Raw genomic sequence first — 20,727 nt, 5'->3', positions numbered from 1 at the left:
GTGAATTTATAGAAATCAAAATCACTTGAAATTATTTTAGTTATAAAACATGAAATTGTTTGATTTGTGATAATTATAATTTTGATTGAAAAATACAATATTAAAGCAGCTTAAAAGCAGCCAAGAAGCTGTCTGGCTACGTTGTCAAATGGTCAAACTTACCTTATCTTTAGGAGAATCTACACTCGAAAAATCAAACCTCTATCTTTTATTTATATCTAAGAAATTTTGTTAACTTACTCGGACGGGCAGACTAACTATAGAGTAAAATAGTTATATATCATTATACTCTTTGATAAAGAATTTTGATATTTTTTGTGAAACTAACTAGTTCTGTAATGTTAATAAATGTTATGTGATATTTTGGTGTATGAAAAACTGTTCTGTCTATCTTTGTTGTCACTATTCCAAAATGAAACATTTGAAAACAATACATTTAGTTACATTTTACTTTCAATTATTTTTTGTTTTATAAAAAATTATTATCTTTACTGTAATTGCAGGTATTGTCAATAAAATGTACAAGTTAGGCGTGCCTGGGGCACAGCTGACCATCCAGGTTTTCTGCAGGGACGCAAACCTGTCCAAGAAAGCAGGTATTTATATATCTATCTATATACGTGGATATTATGACAGGGGAATTTATTGGTCAGTTCGTTCATCTAGTAGGGGGAGGGGGGGGGGGACGGGAGGATTAAAGGGGTTGGATAATGAGGGGGGGGGGGGGGGGTTCTTGAGCTGTAAGTTTCACCTTATTATTGTACATAATAATCTGGTGCAAGATCCATGTAATAATAAATCCATTTATCCAGCAATCCTTTTTAGTTAAAAATGGAGTTAGACTTATGGCGACAATACCTTCTGGCAAGCTGGATCAAATAATCCCCCCGACTGTGGATTTTCCAGCCAGACATATTGGTCCCAGGAAACACGATGTCAGGTATAATAAGTTGGTACTTTCATACAAATTACCTTGTTGAGCATTGGTAATCCTTAAAATTAGTGGAGGGGAGTTGGGCTTCGTTAGTTTGTTCATTAGTTCAAGTCATTTTAGGTTAATTAATTTTGGGACTGAGTATCAATATGCTCTGCTGGAAAAGGCCCCCACAGGCTTAAGTATAGGAAAAAATACCCCAAACCCTTATGTTCAATTAATTTCAAAGATAAGAGGGACTATTTGTGAAAGCACTAAAAAAAGGCGATGAAATTAATATATCATACATTTACTTTTTCTCATATTCCTTAATTTTTTTAGTCTTGTTAACTTTCAATCAGTTATTATCTTTATAAATATTCTGCCATTTGTTGTTCAACAAGCGTTGGAATTCTTAGACAGCTTCATAAATGGTCGGTATAAATACAGAGAGTCAATTGTACTGGTACCCAAAGATTTAAACATATTCCTTCATTCGTTGGGTTGAAAACTTTTGGCTCTTTTTATCAAATCTTGATTGAATGATTAAACTAGCAGCATTCAAACCATTAAATAATTAATTTTAATTTACTTAGGGGTAATATTGTTTATCATAATGGCCAATCCCATATTTTAGAGGAATGTTGCGACAATTGGGATATAACAATCTGGACGAGTTGACCAACGCCGCTGTCCCCGACAACATCAAGCTTAACAGGGATCTTCTCATAGGTAAGTCAACGCGTTGGCGTAAAGTTTAACACGTCTTGGGTCGTGTTGGTTTCCAGTAATCCTAAATAGTAAGAGGTATGATGTATATTTGCCTGTCTAGTGACTTTAGAACTTCTAAACCTAAGGTACTGATTATAGTAAACCTTCCAGAAAGTTTTAGTTCATTTTGTTGTAGGGTAGCAATAACCAAAAATATATACAAACCCCCCTCCCCCCCCAACTCAAAAAAATGTTCTTGCTTCCGCGGTCAACTGTCTATAAAACAATTATTTTTTTTTTAAGATAAACCTTAATCTGAATATGCGGTAATTAAAAGAATAACAAATATTATTTTTGTATCCGCGGTCAACTGTTTATAAAACTATTATTTTTTCTAGATAAACCTCTATCTGAATATGAAGTAATTAAAAGAATAACAGATATTTTTGTATCCGCGGTCAACTGTTTATAATACCATTATTTTTATTTAGATAAACCTTTGTCTGAATATGAAGTAATTAAAAGAATAACAAACATTGCCAATAGAAACCAGGTAATTAATATTGCCACAAATAATCCCCCCCCCCCCCCTCTTATTTCAGTTATTTATACAAGTTGATATATAGCCCTTGATGGGTTTCCTAACCCTTCGAGACTCTTCTGCATTTAAAAAAAGATCATTAGTTATTTATTACAGATTGAAGACCTCATAATCATACAATTTAAATCTGTGATTAAAATAATTTGTTGAAAAGTTTAAACACTGCTAGTTAAATCCAACCAATGCAGTTGTTAACTGTTGAAGCCAACAAATGAGAAAAAATGTTGATAAAACTTTGGGTACCAGTATGATTTAAAATCCAATTTCCCTTCCCTCCTTAAGTAAATGGCATAGACGTCCAAGGTTGGGGGTAAAAGAAGGTTTTCCCTCCTCAAACTTTCAAACCCCTGATTTTACCCCCTTCAAATTTAAAAAAAATATATAGATTACCCCCCTCAAACCTTTAAAACAACTCATTTTACTCCCATCTAAATAAAAAGCTTGGACGTCCCTGTTTATTGGTTTTAACATTAATTTTTTTAGCAATGGAGGACGTATATCGGCATGGGCTACTACAACACATGCATCCCCCACACCATACTCAGAAATATGTTTGAAAATCCTGGCTGGACCACACAGTACACACCCTACCAGCCTGAAATAGCCCAGGTAACCTTATTATCGTACACTAGCATGCTATGATTGTTTTCAATTATGAAACTGAGGAATATGTTTGAAATTTCGGCTAGACCACTCAGCATGCTGTAATTGTTATAAAAACAAAACAAAAATTTGAAGAAAAATAGTTATTCTTCATATGAACAAAATATCTTAAAAATTGAAACCTAACCCTATTCTTTTAATGCAGCTCTTGACAGTGCCTATAAAAAAATGACGACATACAATACAAATGACCAATGATAGGTTAATACACAGACTAAATTACCAATGACACACCAGTATACATTTTAATTGACCAATGGTAGGCCAGTATGATGTCATTTTGTTATAGGCACTACAAAGAGCTTCCTTTTAGTACAAAAATCTATATTTTCAACAATCCAATATGCTGTACATGGAACTTGCCAATGATGGATTACATCTTACCAATCAAAATCAATAATTAAAAGCAAGTTTTGTCTATTATTTGTATTTTGGCTGTGTGGTTATTGTTATCCTTGTTTATATTTTCAGGGAAGATTGGAATCCCTGTTGAACTACCAGACCCTGGTGACCGACTTGACTGGTCTTGACGTTGCCAATGCTTCTCTGCTTGACGAGGGAACTGCAGCAGCTGAAGCTCTGGGCCTGTGCTACAGGGTCAATAAAAGAAAGAGGTATTGTAATTGACAAGAAAGTTCAAGGTGGGCCTCAAAGATTTTAACCCCCTTCCCTCGTTCTTTTGAAATTTTATCCCTTGTTTATAATTTTTGGGGCTTTTAACCTTTCATAGTTAACCTAGCCTCCCTTGAAATCGTAATAAGTCCGCATGGAATCTCTTGTGTTCAGTGAGATCTTAAGGAACTAAAAATAGAAACGTAACACTTCTCTGTAACCTTACCTGACCCGAATAAAACACAAAAACAGAAAAAAACTACCAACTACTTATCTTTATTACTTTCACAATTAAGTGGGGTAGCATTCTGTGCTCGACTGACACTTTGAGGGAAACCGCCTTTAATGATCACTATTTTTTTAGATTTTTGTTGTCTGACAAACTGCACCCTCAAACCATAAGCTGTGTTGAAACTAGAGCCGGGCCTTTTGGTATCAAGATTGAAGTCGTTGATGTTAACCGCGTTGACTTCTCCAATAAGGATATCGGTGGTATCATCTTTCAGTATCCGGATACTGAAGGATCAATCCATAACTTTTCTGATATTGTTAGCAAAGCCAGGTTAGTTTTTTAAATAATTGAAAATATGAGGGGACAATTATTCTAAATACATCACTTTATATATACACAAAGCTTTAAAAGAAAATTAATTTATCATACATTGTCTTATCCCTGCATCCTTATTTGTATAAAGTATTTCATATTATTCATTATCAAATAACTTTTATTTAAAATCAATTATAGCTTCATTTGGAAATGAAATTCAAACTAGTATAATTGTATTCATAATGAGCACAACAGTTTATCTAAATTTTATTCAGAGAACATGGAACTCTAACCATCTGTGCTTCTGACCTGATGGCCTTGACCATCCTTAAGCCACCTGGAGAGTTTGGTGTTGATGTTTGTCTTGGCACCAGTCAAAGGTTTGGAGTTCCCCTAGGCTATGGAGGCCCACATGCAGGTTAGTATTAATTTTTTTCTGACTTGATAAAAGCATTTGATAGTTGTTCATGTGATATAAATACGTCTAGGTCTGGTTTATAACAAAAGTAGTAATTTGTACCAACTAATACTGACAACCTTTTGATTTATATATCTTTGTCTTTCAAAGTCTCAACTGTGATGGTAATAAAAATATAACAAGAATGAAACATATAATTAGATAACATAGATTTTAGAACAACAAAAAATTAATCTCTCCTATGATTTATAGAGAAAAAAATCTTTTATTTGAAAATTTGATAAGATTTTAGGAAGATTTAATCCTTTTTAGGTTTCTTTGCAACGAAGAACCAGTACATTAGACATATGCCTGGTAGAATGGTTGGTGTCACTAAGGACAGTGATGGCCATGAGTGCTTCAGGCTTGCCCTTCAGACCAGAGAACAGCACATCAGGTAATTTTTGGAAGATTTCTTAACGAGAAAAATTTTGTTCAAGTGTAAACTGTTGATTTTATGTATCAACAAATTGTAAACTATAATACAGTTTTAAAACAAGGATGGCAACATCCATAAGTAGCGAAGCACAAAATCTATAATAAAATAGACAAACAGACAAAGTAATTTATAGAGCTGATTAACTGTTATCATAACAAAGAAAAGAAAGAGATATATATGCAATTAAATATGCAAAAACTTAAAATCATGAAACTTTAAAAAATTAAGGTTTATATATAAGTTTTAAAAAGAAAAGCAGCTTCAAAGCAATCAGACTACCAAAAATTTTTCATACCTAAGTATGGGGCATAAAGTCAGAAATATTTGCAAGTTTTAGTAGTGTATTTTTTGTAGGAGTCAAGAAAATCTGTTGCAAAAAGTAAAAGCGGTTAAAGAGCTGTTTAGACGCAGTCTGGCCGCTATTGACGATGAATACTTAAATATGCTGTTTATTGTTGGGAATGTTGAAAAGAAGTTTAAGCCTTCTATCTTTTACAAGAGCCGAGAAAATCAGTTTTAAAAAATAAAAGCGGCTCTAAGCTGCTTAAACGCAGCCCGACCGCTATTGACGTTTCATACTTAATTATGCTCCATATTGATAGAAATGTTGACAAGAGGTTTCAGCCTTCTCTCTTTTATAGGAGCCAAGAAAATCAGTTTTGAAAATTAAAAGCGGCTAAAAAGCTGCTTAAAAGCAGTCCGACCGCTAACGATGTTTTATACTTAATATGCTCCATATTGATGGGAATGTTGACAAAAAATTTCAGCCTTCTATCTTTTGTAGGAGCTGAGAAAATCACGTTTCCCCCAAGACGTTTCAGACATACAGACATACATACATACAGACGGACATTTCAAATTATAGAGTAGCTTCGCTACTAAAAAAATATTGGTGCTTTCCCTCAAAGCGCCCTGCAGTAGATTGTTAATCAATCATTATTGACCTAAAACATAAGAATAAATTAAGGAGTCTAATTATAGTGAGGCTACTCTATAATTAATCATGTTTGTCCGTCCGTTCATTCTTCCATCAGTCCGTAATGCCATGGGGGAAATGTGATTATCTGGCTGCTATTGGAGATAGAAGGGGGAAACATCTTGTCAATATTCCCTTCATTTTGCCGCAAAATTAACTATTTAACATCCATAGCAATTGGACTGCTCTTTAGCAGGTTTTTGACTATATTTATACTTTTCACATTTTCCCCCATAGTTTTTTTTGTCTGATTTTTATTTTTTGTGGATAAAAACTTTATGATTAAATTTTCCATCGTTTATAGAAAATGTTGTGTCTATAGATGATAAGCAAAGTAACTTTTTTTTTATTTTTTACATATTTCTTCATATCCGTTGTTCTAAGCTTCCAGTATATAATTTACTTTGACTGTTGGTCTGTCAGTCATCATACAAAATATTAATATTTAAAACTATGAATACACAAGAAAGGTCATGTTTTTTTTTTCTCCAATAAATCTAATATTGATATCAACAAATGCTCTTTAAAAATGCTTGTTCATATTCTTCATGATATTTTTGGAATTATGGATGTTTTCATTCTTGTTATGCTGTTATTTATATTTTTCTGTTTAGGAGAGACAAGGCAACTTCCAACATCTGTACAGCCCAGGCTCTGCTTGCCAATATATCAGCTATGTATGCTGTCTATCATGGTCCCCAAGGTCTTGAGGAAATTGCAAGAAGAATCCACAATGCTACACTTCTGTTGGCTAAAGGTTTGAGAGATTCTGGTAACTTTATAGAAAATGAAGTGTTCTTTGATACCATTAAGGTTAATCCTAGACTTGATGTTGGGGAAATTAAGATAAGAGCTACTGAGAAGAAAATGAATTTGAGATACTTCCCTGATGGATGTGTTGGTATTTCCTTGGATGAGACAGTCACACAGGCTGATGTTGCAGATCTTCTGTGGGTGTTCCAGACCCCCAAGACTATTCAACAAGTTGCAGAATCAGTTACATCCCCATCTTACCCAGAAGGATCATTGTTGACATCTGATAACTTCCAGAGAACAACCCCCTACCTGACCCATCCAGTGTTCAATTCCCATCAATCTGAAACAGATATTGTCAGGTACATGAAAAGATTGGAGAATAAAGATGTGTCCTTAGTCCACTCCATGATCCCATTGGGCTCTTGTACCATGAAGCTGAATTCAACAACAGAAATGATGCCCTGCAGTTTCCCAGGATTTACCAACATTCATCCTTTTGCTCCCCCAGATCAAGCTCTAGGCTACAGGGAATTGTTTGAAGAACTTGAAAGAGATCTTTGTGAGATTACTGGTTATGATCATATTTCCTTCCAGCCAAACAGTGGGGCTCAAGGAGAGTATGCTGGTCTCATGGCTATCATGTCCTATCTTGAATCAAAAGGTGAAACCCAAAGGAATGTTTGTTTGATCCCTCTATCTGCCCATGGAACTAACCCTGCCTCCGCTCAAATGGCTGGTATGAAAGTTGTTCCTATCAAGACAAGACCTGATGGTACTGTTGACACTGATGATGTCAAGGCCAAGGTTGAGAAGCACAAGCATGATCTTGCCTGTCTTATGATTACTTATCCCTCAACTAATGGTGTGTTTGAGAGTACAGTTTCCGATATTTGTGACATGGTTCACGGTGCTGGTGGTCAGGTGTATCTTGATGGAGCCAACATGAATGCACAGGTTGGTTTGTGCAGACCTGGCGACTATGGATCTGATGTCAGCCATTTGAATCTCCACAAGACCTTCTGTATCCCACATGGCGGTGGTGGACCTGGAATGGGACCTATAGGTGTAAAATCTCATCTTGCCCCTTACCTACCTTCTCATCCTGTCATTGCCACTGGATCTGCTACCTATATGGGTAAGTTAGCCAAGCCTTTTGGTGTTGTCAGTGCTGCTCCTTATGGATCAGCTGCTATCCTGCCAATCTCATGGGCTTATATCAAGATGATGGGTGCTAGAGGCCTAAAAAGAGCCACTCAAGTTGCTATCCTAAACGCTAACTACATGTCTCTAAGATTGAAGAATCACTACAAGACTCTTCACACTGGCCAGAATGGACTAGTAGCCCATGAGTTTATCATTGATGCCCGTGAGTTCAAGAAAACTGCTGGTGTTGAGGCCATTGATATTGCCAAGAGACTTATGGACTTTGGATTCCACGCACCTACCATGTCCTGGCCAGTTACTGGAGCTCTTATGATTGAACCTACCGAGTCAGAAGACAAAGCTGAGCTTGACCGCTTCTGTGATGCTCTCATTTGTATCCGCAAAGAAATTGCTGATATTGAGAATGGAACAATTGACCGTTTAAACAACCCTGTCAAGAGGTCACCCCACACCCTTCAACAAATATTCTCCTCTGGGTGGGACAGACCATACACAAGAGAACAAGCTGCCTTCCCTGCTTCATTTGTAACAGCTGACCGCAAGCTGTGGCCCAGTGTTGGCAGGATTGATGACAGCTATGGAGACAAGAACCTTGTCTGTACCTGTCCTCCCATGGAAGCTTATGAGTCTCCCTACATTGTTAATACTGAAAACACTCCAATGGATGCAGCAGAATCTGCTGAAATGTGGTAAACAGTTGGCTCTGTTCTACTATTTTCATTATTTACCCAGTTCATTTAAAACTTATAATCATAGTTCATCTAATTATTAACATCTACTGCAGAGCGGAAATATTATATGTATAGTTTTAGTTATATTTATAATTACTTTCATTTTTTTATAATTACTGTATGAGGTAAATTTAATGAGACAATATTTTTTTTTCTTAAAACATATTTGCAGAAAACAATTTTAATCTTCTAAATGTGTGTGTGTAAACGTAAAACAAAGACATGAAAATCATTAAATATGACACTATCTTCCTTCCTTCAAATATACACGAATTTAAGGGATAATACACCAAAAGAAAAAAATCCTCTAATATTTTTCCTATTTCATGAAACTTTTTCTAGTCTATTCTGCTTTCATTATATCAGCATTTGTCTCTATAAGTAGTTAAAGGATTTTAGTATTACTGTCAATGTTGGCCTTGCTTACAACATAAATTTCAGACAAATTAGCTCTTAAAAAAGACTATCAATAATATTTCAGCAACGACTACATTATAAGATGCTATACTTATAGACCTGACATAAACCTGCAAACTGTAAGTAGATTTAATAGGCTAGAAATTAGAATTGATAGCTGTAAAGAAAATCTTACAATATTAAAGGCAAAATAGTTTTCTTCGGGCGCTTTATCTCTGTAATTTTTTTAAAAATATGAATATATACTATGTATGTATGTATAACGAATTTGTTTATATTCACTATCAATAAATCTATCAAATTGTCATTGTATTTCTTCATTTTCAGGGAGGGAAGAGGCAACTACAGTTAAATTGATTTACAATCTTTTCTTTCCCCTAATATTTACAATCTATTAATTCATTATCCATGTATTTACCCTATTCAGGGATCTAAAGGGATAAGACAATGGCCAAAAAAAATTATATATACCCCTAATGACTATACACAAAATTATCTCTTTTGTAGATTACACTTTAACAGATTGAAACGTTAGGACACTCTACTTATTGAACCAACCAATAAAAATTGAATGATTCACCAAAATTATTGAGTCAAAAAACTAGAAAATTTTATTATAAGACTTTGGGGACTAGTGTAATAAACAGCCAATTGTCCCCTCCCTCTCTGATCCATATTAATATTTTTTCTTTAATCAAGAGATAAATAATGCTTATCAAATAAACAATTAATGTAAAAACTAAGGATAACAACATCCATAAAAGCGAAATTTAAGAAACCATATTGTAAGACAAATAATCAAAGCGTTACGGACTGACGGACGAACGTATGGACAAAGTAAATTGTAGAGAAGATAAAAAAACATACGTTTCTAAAATTTGAAAACATGTATGATAAGATTTTTATATACAATTATAAGAATTAGTTTCAGCTAAATTTAGTTACGGGGATACTGCGGTTAAAATTTTTGAGACAATTTTTAGGTTTTTGAAAAGGAATATTTTTCTGAAATTTAAACCAGAATTATGTTTGTTATGCTTTTTATGAGTTCTGTGTTTCTGTAAGTCAACCACCTACCAATTTTTGAAAAGGAACTTATCTGAGGGACGATTTTCTTGGGAGAATGGTAGTACCCTCCTTCAAAATAGTTATAAACCTTCGAGAAGCTACATTGTAATGGAGAACCATTTCATTTCAGAGATTAGCAAGATTCTTCGGTACACAAAGATAGACATCCTGTTACTTTTATATAAGTATTTCAAATGATTCTTACAGCTGCTACGCCAAAACAGTTAAAATTTAAACACAAATTTGCAATGAAAGGTTTCTGTATGTAAAACTTAACTAAAGAGAATTATAGACAAGTAGACGTCCAAAGTGACAAAGTCAAAGTGACCCAAACTCATGGTCATATGAATGTCAGAGCTTTATTTTTCTTCAGAATAAGATTCCCTACCCTAACTTTGAATAGAAACTGTCGCCAGAGGGGAAGAAAGACTTGTTCAAATTTAAAAGTGTTCACACTATTCCACAAATTATTGATTTTTAAAATAAAAACAGGTTTTCCAGTATGGCTTCGAAAAGGATTTATATTCGCTGGATTACAATCTCAGCAATACTAAAAATCACATATGGCATCGTATTATAGACAATTTTCCTCTATAAGATTTATACCAGTTTTAGTCTTATAATTTTTCATGTTAATATCCGCGGACAAGTACATACAGACATATCATAATTCTATTATATACTGTAGTAACTTTGTTTATGGTTGTTTAATAAGATCTCACTAACCACTGAACCGATCAAGTTCTTAATCTTATGGAAGCTTACATGGGGACGGAGTTTATGCCATTTTTCTTGGAATACAGTGCCGTAGATGCTAGGGGAGAAGCATCAAGTAAGATAAATGTTCATTTTCTATCCAGTTTTAAAGAATTAACATTTGTAGGTTTGTAAAAATACCCTGTTCAAATTCAAATGATTTGAATTTATATTGGAAAAAGCAGAAGTTTTCTTCTGCTGAAATTGAGGGTGGATTTAAAACATATTTTGTGGTTGACTATTCTTTCTGAAAATAGCATTAATCCTGACTATCATAAGGATTTTTGAAAAGAGTTTAGACAAACCTAAAATATTTATTAACTATTACTTACACACTTACAATCATCCATCTACTTTGCACGACAATAGATTTATTTAAAGACACCCTGAAAAATGTTAGAATTATGAAATACACTTTTAAGATCAAACACAAAGCTAAGTGTAGAAAAAGTTTATGCTAAAAAGGTAAAGGGAAACTCATACATTCTGAAAAAAATGGTTTACCCATTTTAGGTAAAATTGGTATTTAAAAATATAAAATCCGCGTCCAATTGAAATTCATCTGGACAAAAATGGTTGGATGTTCAAAATATTTAATTTACATGGTATTTAGTGAATTTAATTGCCTAAATAAAAGTATTTTAGAATCACCTTAATAAAAACAATTCCTTTCCATCCCATCAAAACCTGGGAAATGGCAAAAAACGTCAAAACCTGTGTTAAAAAAGTTGTATTCTTCTTTTTGTGATTAACAGACAGACAGACCAGAGATAACAAAATATTTTCATATCAAACTCTATGATTCTCCTTTTAAATGTTAAGAAAATAAAGTTTATTTTATATGTTATGGTAGAGAATGAGAGAGCGAGAGAAAGAGAGAAGAAAAGAGAAAGAGAGAGTAAAAAAAGAGAGAAAGAGTAGTTGAGATAAACCACAAAATTCAAATGAAGGGATACTCTATTCATTGAGTTAAAAATAATTTAAAGACATCTTTTTAAAATTTTATTAGCTTTAGCTTTAAAGGAATATTTTACCTTAATTTTTTGTAATAATTGCTATTATGATTAAAATTGCTGTTAGTTGGTATATACAAAAAAAAATCAATACACTTTTTATCAATAAGGATAATTTTAACTTGTCTTTTAATGTAAATTAAATTCATTAATTTTCAAGTTACAAGTAAAGCAACAATTAGATAAATTTAACTCATTTCGAATGTTAAAGACTGTTCTTTATATCATGGAGGTGTTGAGGTAATATAAAGAGAAATTGGGGAACTGTATAACAAGGATGATATTATCATTTAACCAAAATAAGTCCGACACAAATATAAACAATAAATGTATAAGTATAGATGTATTACCCAGAAGACTACCTTGTTCCAGTAGTTGGGATCTTTTTTTGTCTGCTTACCAATTGCTTTCTGCTCTTTTATAGCGACATGGCTGTGTTAATATTCCCTACGCTATTTGCTGATATTCAAAGACCCAATTGAAAGTCGATACAGGGTCCCCACTCCCGTGTACATACAGTTATATTATTTAACCCTTCTTTAACATTAATTTTATAACATTACCTTAATTGTATAGTTGCTGCGCTACTTACAAGGGTGTAAATGTAAAGGGGAGGGGAGCAAAGTAAAGGAATAATATTGTAGAAAGTGTATTCACTTCCGCACATGTATCACAACCCTTCAGAACCGCATATTATTACAACAGCACAAACTTTCTCTTCCCTTATTTCATTAGCATCACTCTATGGTAAACAATCCTTCTTATTTTGATATTTATATGTGTATTAAGATATATAAGTTTTCCGGAATTTTAATGTTAGGGGGAAATTTAAAATCTGCATCAAATTTTAAGGATTTTTTTATAAAATTCGTTTTTTCTATAATTCTTTATCTAAAAGCGGAAATGCATTTTAAGTTAATTAATTTTGACCAATAAGATAGGTGGATTTTAAACTACCTGCGCTCTAATTGGTTGAATGATGTACGCCATTCAATCAGAGCGCAGATTTTTTAAGACCACCAATCACAGATGCCAAAATTAATTAACTTAAATTGCATTTCCGCTTTTAGATATAGAATTATAGAAAAAACGAATTTTATAAAAAAATCCTCAAAATTAGATGCAGATTTCAAATCTCCCCCTAACTTTAAAATTCCGGAAAACTTATATATCTTAATGTGTATATTAGCGAATATGAAAGATTATGCAGATGTGACATTAAAGTAAAAGAATAAAGGGGTAGCTAGTCATATATTACTATAACCACAGGATGGGGACCCTGTGCCGACCATTAATTGGGTTTTGGAAGTATTAATACAGCCAAATCGCTATAAAAGAGCAGAATCAGAAGGGGCCGACCTTCAATTGGGTCTTCAGATATCAGCCAATAGTTTTTCAAATATTAACACACCCAAATCCCTAAAAAAGAGCAGAAAGCATGTAGCAAGCAGACGAAAAAGGTCCCCACTTTTGGAACCAGGTAGTTTTCTGGGTCATACATCTATACTTATACATTTATTGTTTACATTTGTGTCGGACTTCTTATGGTTAAATAATGATACCATCCTTGTTATTATACATTTCCCCAATTTCCATTTATATTAAAAGATCAAAAAGCAATTTGCTAACATACAAAAAAGGTCCCCACCACTTTGGCCAGATAGTTGTTTGGGTTATACATCTATACTTTACACCTATTGATGTGATGATTTGAGGAAGTGAAGTTACACCAAGAGTAACACCACTTGAAGGAATAAAAAATGATTGGATTTCAACATTTATGCAAATTTTCTCTATCGTACTCTTTCTCTATTTTTCTCTCTCATTCTCTCTCTGTCTCTCTCTGTCTCTGTCTCTCTCTCTCTCTCTCTCTCTCTCTCATTCTCTCTTTCTCTCTTTCTCATTTCTACTTTTGTGTCTATTTGTTTCAAAATAGCTCTCTACTTTGATAGTTCAATGTTATTCTATAATTTTATACAATTAGTAACCTTCTTGGTAGTTATAAGTTCAACCCCCTTCCTCTTACATGATATTCGTGCCTGTCTAAATATACCCTGTTAAAACTGTTGACAAGTGGTTATGGCTGTCGTAATATCGACATGCTATTGTTAAGAAAACTTTCGACTATATGGCTTACATAAAAAATGTTCACAAAAAATCGACATATTCAAAATCTAATGAATTTATAACTACATACTAATGTTGAAAAAAAAATTTAAAATAAAGAAGATTTAAAGCTTCAGACGGATAAACGAACATTTGCATTATAGATACCTAGCATCTTGACAAATATTAACATTTGATATTTTTTATCCTTGAAATAAACTTTAATAAAGTCCCTCGTTTGATTTTTATTTAGCTGTAAAATCTTTTATGTGAGAATATTTCAAATATCCAGTGTTCCTTCACTTACGTACAAATTGTCAAAATCACAAGAACAGCAAATTATATATCACTAGGGAGGGAGGGGACATGGGGCTGTAAATCACATTGGTACCCAAAGTTTTATAATCATGTTATCTAATTAATTGGCTCATATTTTTGGATACTTTTATTGAATTTTCATTGGATGGTTCCAAACATGCAGTGTTCAAACTTTACAGCCAATAATTTTGAACTGCAAAATGGGTAATATAGTCAAGGATGTATAACGATCTATCCTCCATTGTCTTATCCCTTAAGATTCCTAACAACGTGCATTCCAACTTTCCACTTTGGTCTGATTAATAAACAAATAAAAATACAAGTTTAGATGTATAACCTGGACAACTACCTGGTTCAAGTGGTGGGGATCTTTTTCGCCTGTTATCAAATTGCTTTCTGCTCTTTGTAACGACGTTGTTGTGTTAATATTTCTGACGCTATTGGCTGATATTCAATCCCTCATTTGAAAGTTGGAACAGTGTTCCCGCCCACGTGGATATACACTCCTACCCCCTCTATCCTTTTACTTCAATATTGAACCTCTTCTTATTCATTTGCTATTGTATTTTGTGCGAATAAAATCACTATGTTTGTGTCATTATATGCGGAAGTGAATAAAAACCTAAAATCTTTTATGAAGTATTTTTAAGATAAACAGTAGTTTCATTATATTTAAAGTTTGTTTATTTTAGATTAAACAATAATTGAAACATCCATAAAAGCGAAGCACGAACAATGCACTTAAAAACTATATATTTACGATAAAGATTATAAAATACGCTTTCTAAGTTGTAACTTACTGTTTATGGAATCATAATGATAAACTTAAAATTGAATGGACAATTCTAGCATGCCTAAATTAACTATCAATTTGATGTTTTAATACAGTTGAGTATGCTTCTTGGTAACGATGCTACTCTATGATTCACTTTGCTACTTTGTCCGTCGGCCAATCAGTCAATCCACCAGTCAGTCCGTCAGCCGATGTGATTTCTCGGCTACTATTTAATATAGGAAGCTCAAATTTTCATTGTAGATTCCTATGAAAATTCCACAACAAGTTTATACATTGTTTTGTCAGTCTAAAAAAAAGTGAGGTAATGTTTCGATGGTCAACAAATTGGTTTGATTAAAAAACACATAATAATCAAATTTAAGTGTACAATGTCCTGCTTTAATTTTAACTAGCAGCTTGGCCCTAGCCTCTAGGGGCATTGCACCAAGAGGTATAATTACATCTTCTATTACCTACCCAGCAGAAAAAATGCTAATGGGTCGCAAATTTTCGCGAATAAATCGCGAATTTGCATAATTCAAAAAAAATTGCAAATTAATCCGTTCGGTTCAACGGTTAGCGAGGTACACACAAACAGACACACAGACAAAATCCTGTTACTTTATTATAAGGATAAACAAAAAATATTAAGTATTTGTTTTTTTCTCCTTTCTATTGAGTGCTTCTTAAAAATTCTAAATTAAAAACATCATGAGAAAGCAAGCAGAATTTGTGTGGATAATTATAATTTGACCAAATTTAATGAATAGCTGGACAGAGAGAAAGGAAGGGGAAAAAATGACTTTCTAAGGATAAAATAATCAGTTCTTTTAGAAAAGTGTTTTCCTACAAAGATCAAGTTGATTACTTACGCCCTTTGTCTCATTTTTTTATATAAAAAAATGTATAATTTGGGGTTTTAGGAGCCCTATCCCTGCGGGGTTATTCGGTACCCATCATAACCTAACCTTATCTGATTTAAAATAACAAACAAAATTTAAAAATTAACCCCCGTCCATTTCTTTACATTCAATTTTATTTGAATATAATGGTCTCTTTGGTCAATGGTCATCCTTATATCCCAAATGTTATTTACATACAAGTATCTAAAGGAGTGAGACAATGGCCAATAAATTGATGTACATCCCATTCCCCAATGATGATACACAAAATTACCCTTTCTCTGGGTTACAAATAGGAGTTGAAACGTTAAATAGACACTCAATAAACTGAACCAACCAATCAAATAAACAGTCTAATGTTCCCTTTCTCCCTGGCATATATATATGCAAAGGTATGTATGTATACACCTATAAAATACTGAGCTCCTTATAACAATTTTGCTGATTACTGAGCGCCCTTTGACCCCACCATCTAATTGGCAAAAATATTTAACAATAGAAAATCATTTACATAGAGCTGTTGCAAAATCTAAGAAAAAGAATAGAGGGGGGGGGGATAAGATATATATAACATAGGGCTGGGACCTTGTACTATTTATGCATTGGGTCTTTGAAATCAGCTAATAGCGTCTTGATTATAAATCTATACTTAAACATTTGCAAAGATCATACCAACTACTGAATTTTAGAGAAGCTTTTTACAAGTAACTGGAAGATTTTAGGCTATTCTATTGACTTCCCAAACCTAGATGCAATTGGCGCAGCCAATTGTTGCAATTAAAGTGACTGGATGATTAAACAGAATGGTTTTGCCCATTCTAGCTGTTTATATCTACTTATTAACCATCTTCTTATTATATTTTTAGAGGGGAAGGGAGAGGTGGGGCGATGGCGGGCGAAACCATTTTAATACTAGTATAAATTTTAAATGTAATAATAGTTATTTCTCGCATCGTATTATAAACGGCTTTCCGCGGATATAGAAAGTACAAATATGAGATTAAAACTAGTTTTTTTAGCCCCGAGGTGCCGGAGGCATCGGCTAAAAAAACTGGTTTTAATCTTATGATTGTACATTTTTATATATTTGTAGAAAGCTGGATATAATACGATGCTAGACATAGTTTTTTCGTATGGATGAGAACCGGTTCCTATCCACCGGATTCGAATGAATACGAGAAACAATTTTATATCATTTTTATTTCGTTGGTTACAAAGTTAAAGCCAACTGTTTATTACTTAGAGTTTTTAATTTTATGTGTATCTTTTTAGTGTATTTATGGATATTGTCATCCTTGTTTTCTGTACAGACAATCATAAATTTTAGCAGTTAAAGAAGAATTTAATGAGATAAATACTAAATGTTGCTAGGAACATTGTTTTAAAGTCAAAATTTTACTTTATTTACTTTTTGGCGACGCCCCTAGCAGCTGTTAACGAAACCATGAAAGTGTATGAAGGGAAGGGGAAGTACAATAATAGAGGAGTAAATAAAAATGCTTTAGATGCTATTCTGAAAATAACATACACATGCACTTACAGAGTAGCTTCTCTACGTAGAATATGTATTAATCTTTCCACTAAGGCTTCAAAACTGATTAATATCCGCTCGATTAGAACCTGTTCTCAGCCATTCTGAAAAACAATGTATCGCACCGTATTACAGGCATTTTCCACGAATATTAAGATAAAGAAAAGAAAATTAATACCAGTTTTGTTAGCCTTGGCTTTCGGCCTTTCGGGAATAACAAAACTGGTTTTAATCTTGTAATTTTTCATTTTAATATCCGCGGAAAACTGTCTATTATACGATGCGATAATTAACTATTATTTAATCATCTTATTTTCTAACTTTAAGTTTATAATCATTTTTAGTAGGCTGCTTAGCTGTAAAAAGGGCGGATCCACGGGTTAAAGGGTGAAATTATTATTGTTTTAACAATTCATTTGTGTATACTTTTTTTATACATTCCCTACATTTTTCAGGGATGGGTAATAGTTATTTATGACATCGTATTATAGACAGTTTTCCGCAAAAAAATTAAATGAAAAGATTCAAACTAGTTTTTTATAGATCCAAGGGGCCAAAAGACTGTCCAAACAAAACAGGTATTATTTTTTATATTCATTTTAATATTCGTTGAAAACTGTCCGTAATACGATGCTATTGAAGATTTTTTCAATATTACTTAAAAAAAGAAAAAGAAAATCTAATATTAGCCGCTTCACCCAAAGATTCTGGTGGAGGAAGGGCAGAAAAATAGCTTAAAACCATCCAAAGACTTAAATTCAAGATTGTTTAAAGATTCCTTAAATGGAGAACCTAACTGACAAACAGATAAAAACTTATACATAGGATAAATCATCAAATAATTATTTAAAACCCTTGCTCTATTTACATTATCTATAATAGCATACGATAGTTTAAAATAATACTTAAAATATAAATCCATTTTGGTAATTTAAAGCTGAAATATGGGATATAGAGGAAAGTTAACACACCTTAAAAAATATAATTTTGAAGAAACTTTCAAAAAAGAAACTTTTTGTCGCAAACTTTTTATCTTTCTTTCTTTTTTATCTATTTATTGAAACATCTATTTAATAGCGTGCACAGGTTTTTGCCAGTGGGGTTTATTTATTGAAGGGGATGAAAAAAGGGGAAGGGTAGGCTTCCCAGTTTCAATTTTAAGGGGGTGTTATTCACCCTTTCACCCCTTTCACCAAGCTTATATTTTTTTTATCTATCAACCTATAGATCTTCTACTTGTTCTTAATTTATATTAATTTATCTATCCTTTAATTTCTGTAAAAACTAATGAACTAACTTAATGTTAAAAAGGTTAAACAATTTGCCTAAAATAAAGAGAGAAAAGAAGAGAAAGAGAGAGAAGATAGTGGTCAAAATTAGCAAGTGGTCATTTACATGGTGTGGCAGATAAATAGCAAGCTCTTATTAATTTGACGGCATAATTGTTATGTTTCAACAATGCACAATTAGTTTTGACTATTGTTTAAAAACGCAAATCATAAAAAAAACCTGATAAAAATGCAGAAGTTCTACGTTTTTTTAGGTAAAAAGACCTGAAACAAAGGTTGCTTAATATATTGTTTAAGAAAGCAAATATGCCTTTGACTGTGTTATAGTCGAAAAATCTTTATAAAAAATGCAGGGCTCGTCAGCACCGCGTCAGCTGCGCTTAATCCTCAAATTTAAACCCGTTTGAAAAAATTATAAAAAATGAATTGATTTGGGTCAGGTTTAGACATCGAGCTTATTTTCAATATGGTAAAAGGTTGATTTTCTTTGGGCAGCAGACACGCGGATGCCGATCCCGGATAAAAAGAAACCATGCAGCAATTTTAGACCTCTTACTCTTAGAGTCGAGATATCAGATTTATTAAGGACCGGTTGGAAAGCTAAAAAAATTTGCTTGCTTTTTCTAAGCCACATATTGGCCATTTTCACATAAAGGTCGTGGGAAGCTAAATAATTTGGGTTAAATGGATTTTTTTGAATAATTTTTTCATCTTCTATGGATTCATCTTTTAAATTATCCTTTTATAGCTAATTATTTGTTTAACTATTATGTTTTTTTGGCTCTATAAATTTTGAAAGAAATTTAAATTAAGGGTGGGTGTAGTTTCTCATTTGTTTTTTCGTTACTTCAGGTCAGGTTGAAACAGCGTATAGTGTTCAATTAAAAATGATGTCATAAGATATAAATGACCAGTGATAGGCCAGTATACAATTTACAAATGGTCAATTCCAATGTATATTGGCCTGTCTTTGGTCATTTGTGTTATATGACGTCTTTTTTTATTGGACACTGTTTATATCAGGTTAGCTTATGTTTTACTGGGTACTTAGAAGCTCCGCAGGGTTAGCGCACCGAAGGGGTTAATCATAGGGATAAAAAAACTCCCCCTTCTGAATTACAACTTTTTCAAAAATAATGGAAGAGAGGGCCAGCAGTGCCAACCAGCTACTTGTCGGGGGAAAGCACCCTTAAGGTTAAAGAAAGTATTAAGAATTGCAGATTTAATTAACCATTATTGCCCTCTCCCTTTACTGATAAAAGTAAAGACAAACACAAATAGCCAAATAAATCCACATTTATACAGATTTATGTTGATAATAAATCCTGAGCCAAATTCCCATTTCTTCAAAATTAAACCCTCTTCTCTGTTCATTATAGCCATCAATTGTAAACACCATTTTTGATAGGTAAAATTAACCCCTTAAGTGTGTAATTAATTGTAAAATTTGGTCGATACTGGTTTGTACAGTAGTCTCCAAAGCGCTAAACACGACAAACTATTTTGTTTAAAGACTTTAGGGTCTTGTATAACTTTATATAAGTTTAATGTCCAAGCCCTCTCTTGTTAAAATTTGAGGTTACTTTATTAATTTTTTATATGAAATGGGGGTATTTTCTATAACCTAATACAATTTAAATGGAAAATGATTCTTTTTTCTTCATAAAGAAGAAATTACTTGGGGGGAAAAGGTAACAGATTTATTGTGATAGGGACTGTTAAACCCCTACAGGAAAAATTTAACCCGTTTATCTTATATATATCAGTCATATGGTTATAAATGCCTTGACCCATATAAAACTAAAATGGATAAAATTAGCTATGTTACGGGGCTATGGCACTTACACATCCAGCAAATTTATAGTTGATTTTTGGCAAAATGTTTTCTTCCTTTTTCTCGTGCCATAAATACACTGGCAAAAATACATCCAATATTTTTATACATATGTCAAAAATGCATCTGACACTGACATTTGCACATC

General features: G+C 33.0%; 1 protein-coding gene across 1 annotated transcript; it reads left to right on the top strand.

Moving 5' to 3' along the window:
• Window positions 1-499: 499 nt before the first annotated feature.
• LOC145334565 (glycine dehydrogenase (decarboxylating), mitochondrial) lies at window positions 500-9,294 on the top strand. Its single transcript, XM_080180059.1, has 10 exons — window positions 500-596; window positions 826-940; window positions 1,551-1,645; window positions 2,116-2,177; window positions 2,709-2,834; window positions 3,360-3,502; window positions 3,865-4,062; window positions 4,323-4,465; window positions 4,778-4,901; window positions 6,534-9,294. The coding sequence occupies exons 1-10, from the start codon at window positions 518-520 to the stop codon at window positions 8,530-8,532; spliced, it is 3,084 nt and encodes a 1,027-aa protein (XP_080036185.1). The 5' UTR covers window positions 500-517; the 3' UTR covers window positions 8,533-9,294.
• Window positions 9,295-20,727: the final 11,433 nt, after the last annotated feature.

Source organism: Acartia tonsa, chromosome 12 (genome assembly GCF_053477335.1).
Source record: "Acartia tonsa isolate MP-2025a chromosome 12, ASM5347733v1, whole genome shotgun sequence".
NCBI lineage: Eukaryota > Metazoa > Arthropoda > Copepoda > Calanoida > Acartiidae > Acartia > Acartia tonsa.
The sequence above is the reverse complement of the archived record's forward strand: the minus strand, read 5'-3'. Positions and strand labels throughout refer to the sequence as shown.

Bases quoted from the DNA above. Each gene is read 5' to 3' on its own strand.
- LOC145334565 (XM_080180059.1), top strand. From the start codon at position 518: ATGTACAAGTTAGGCGTGCCTGGGGCACAGCTGACCATCCAGGTTTTC. The intron at 597-825 runs GTATTTATATAT...AATCCTTTTTAG, and splicing joins AAACCTGTCCAAGAAAGCAG to TTAAAAATGGAGTTAGACTT. The intron at 2,835-3,359 runs GTAACCTTATTA...TTATATTTTCAG, and splicing joins ACCAGCCTGAAATAGCCCAG to GGAAGATTGGAATCCCTGTT.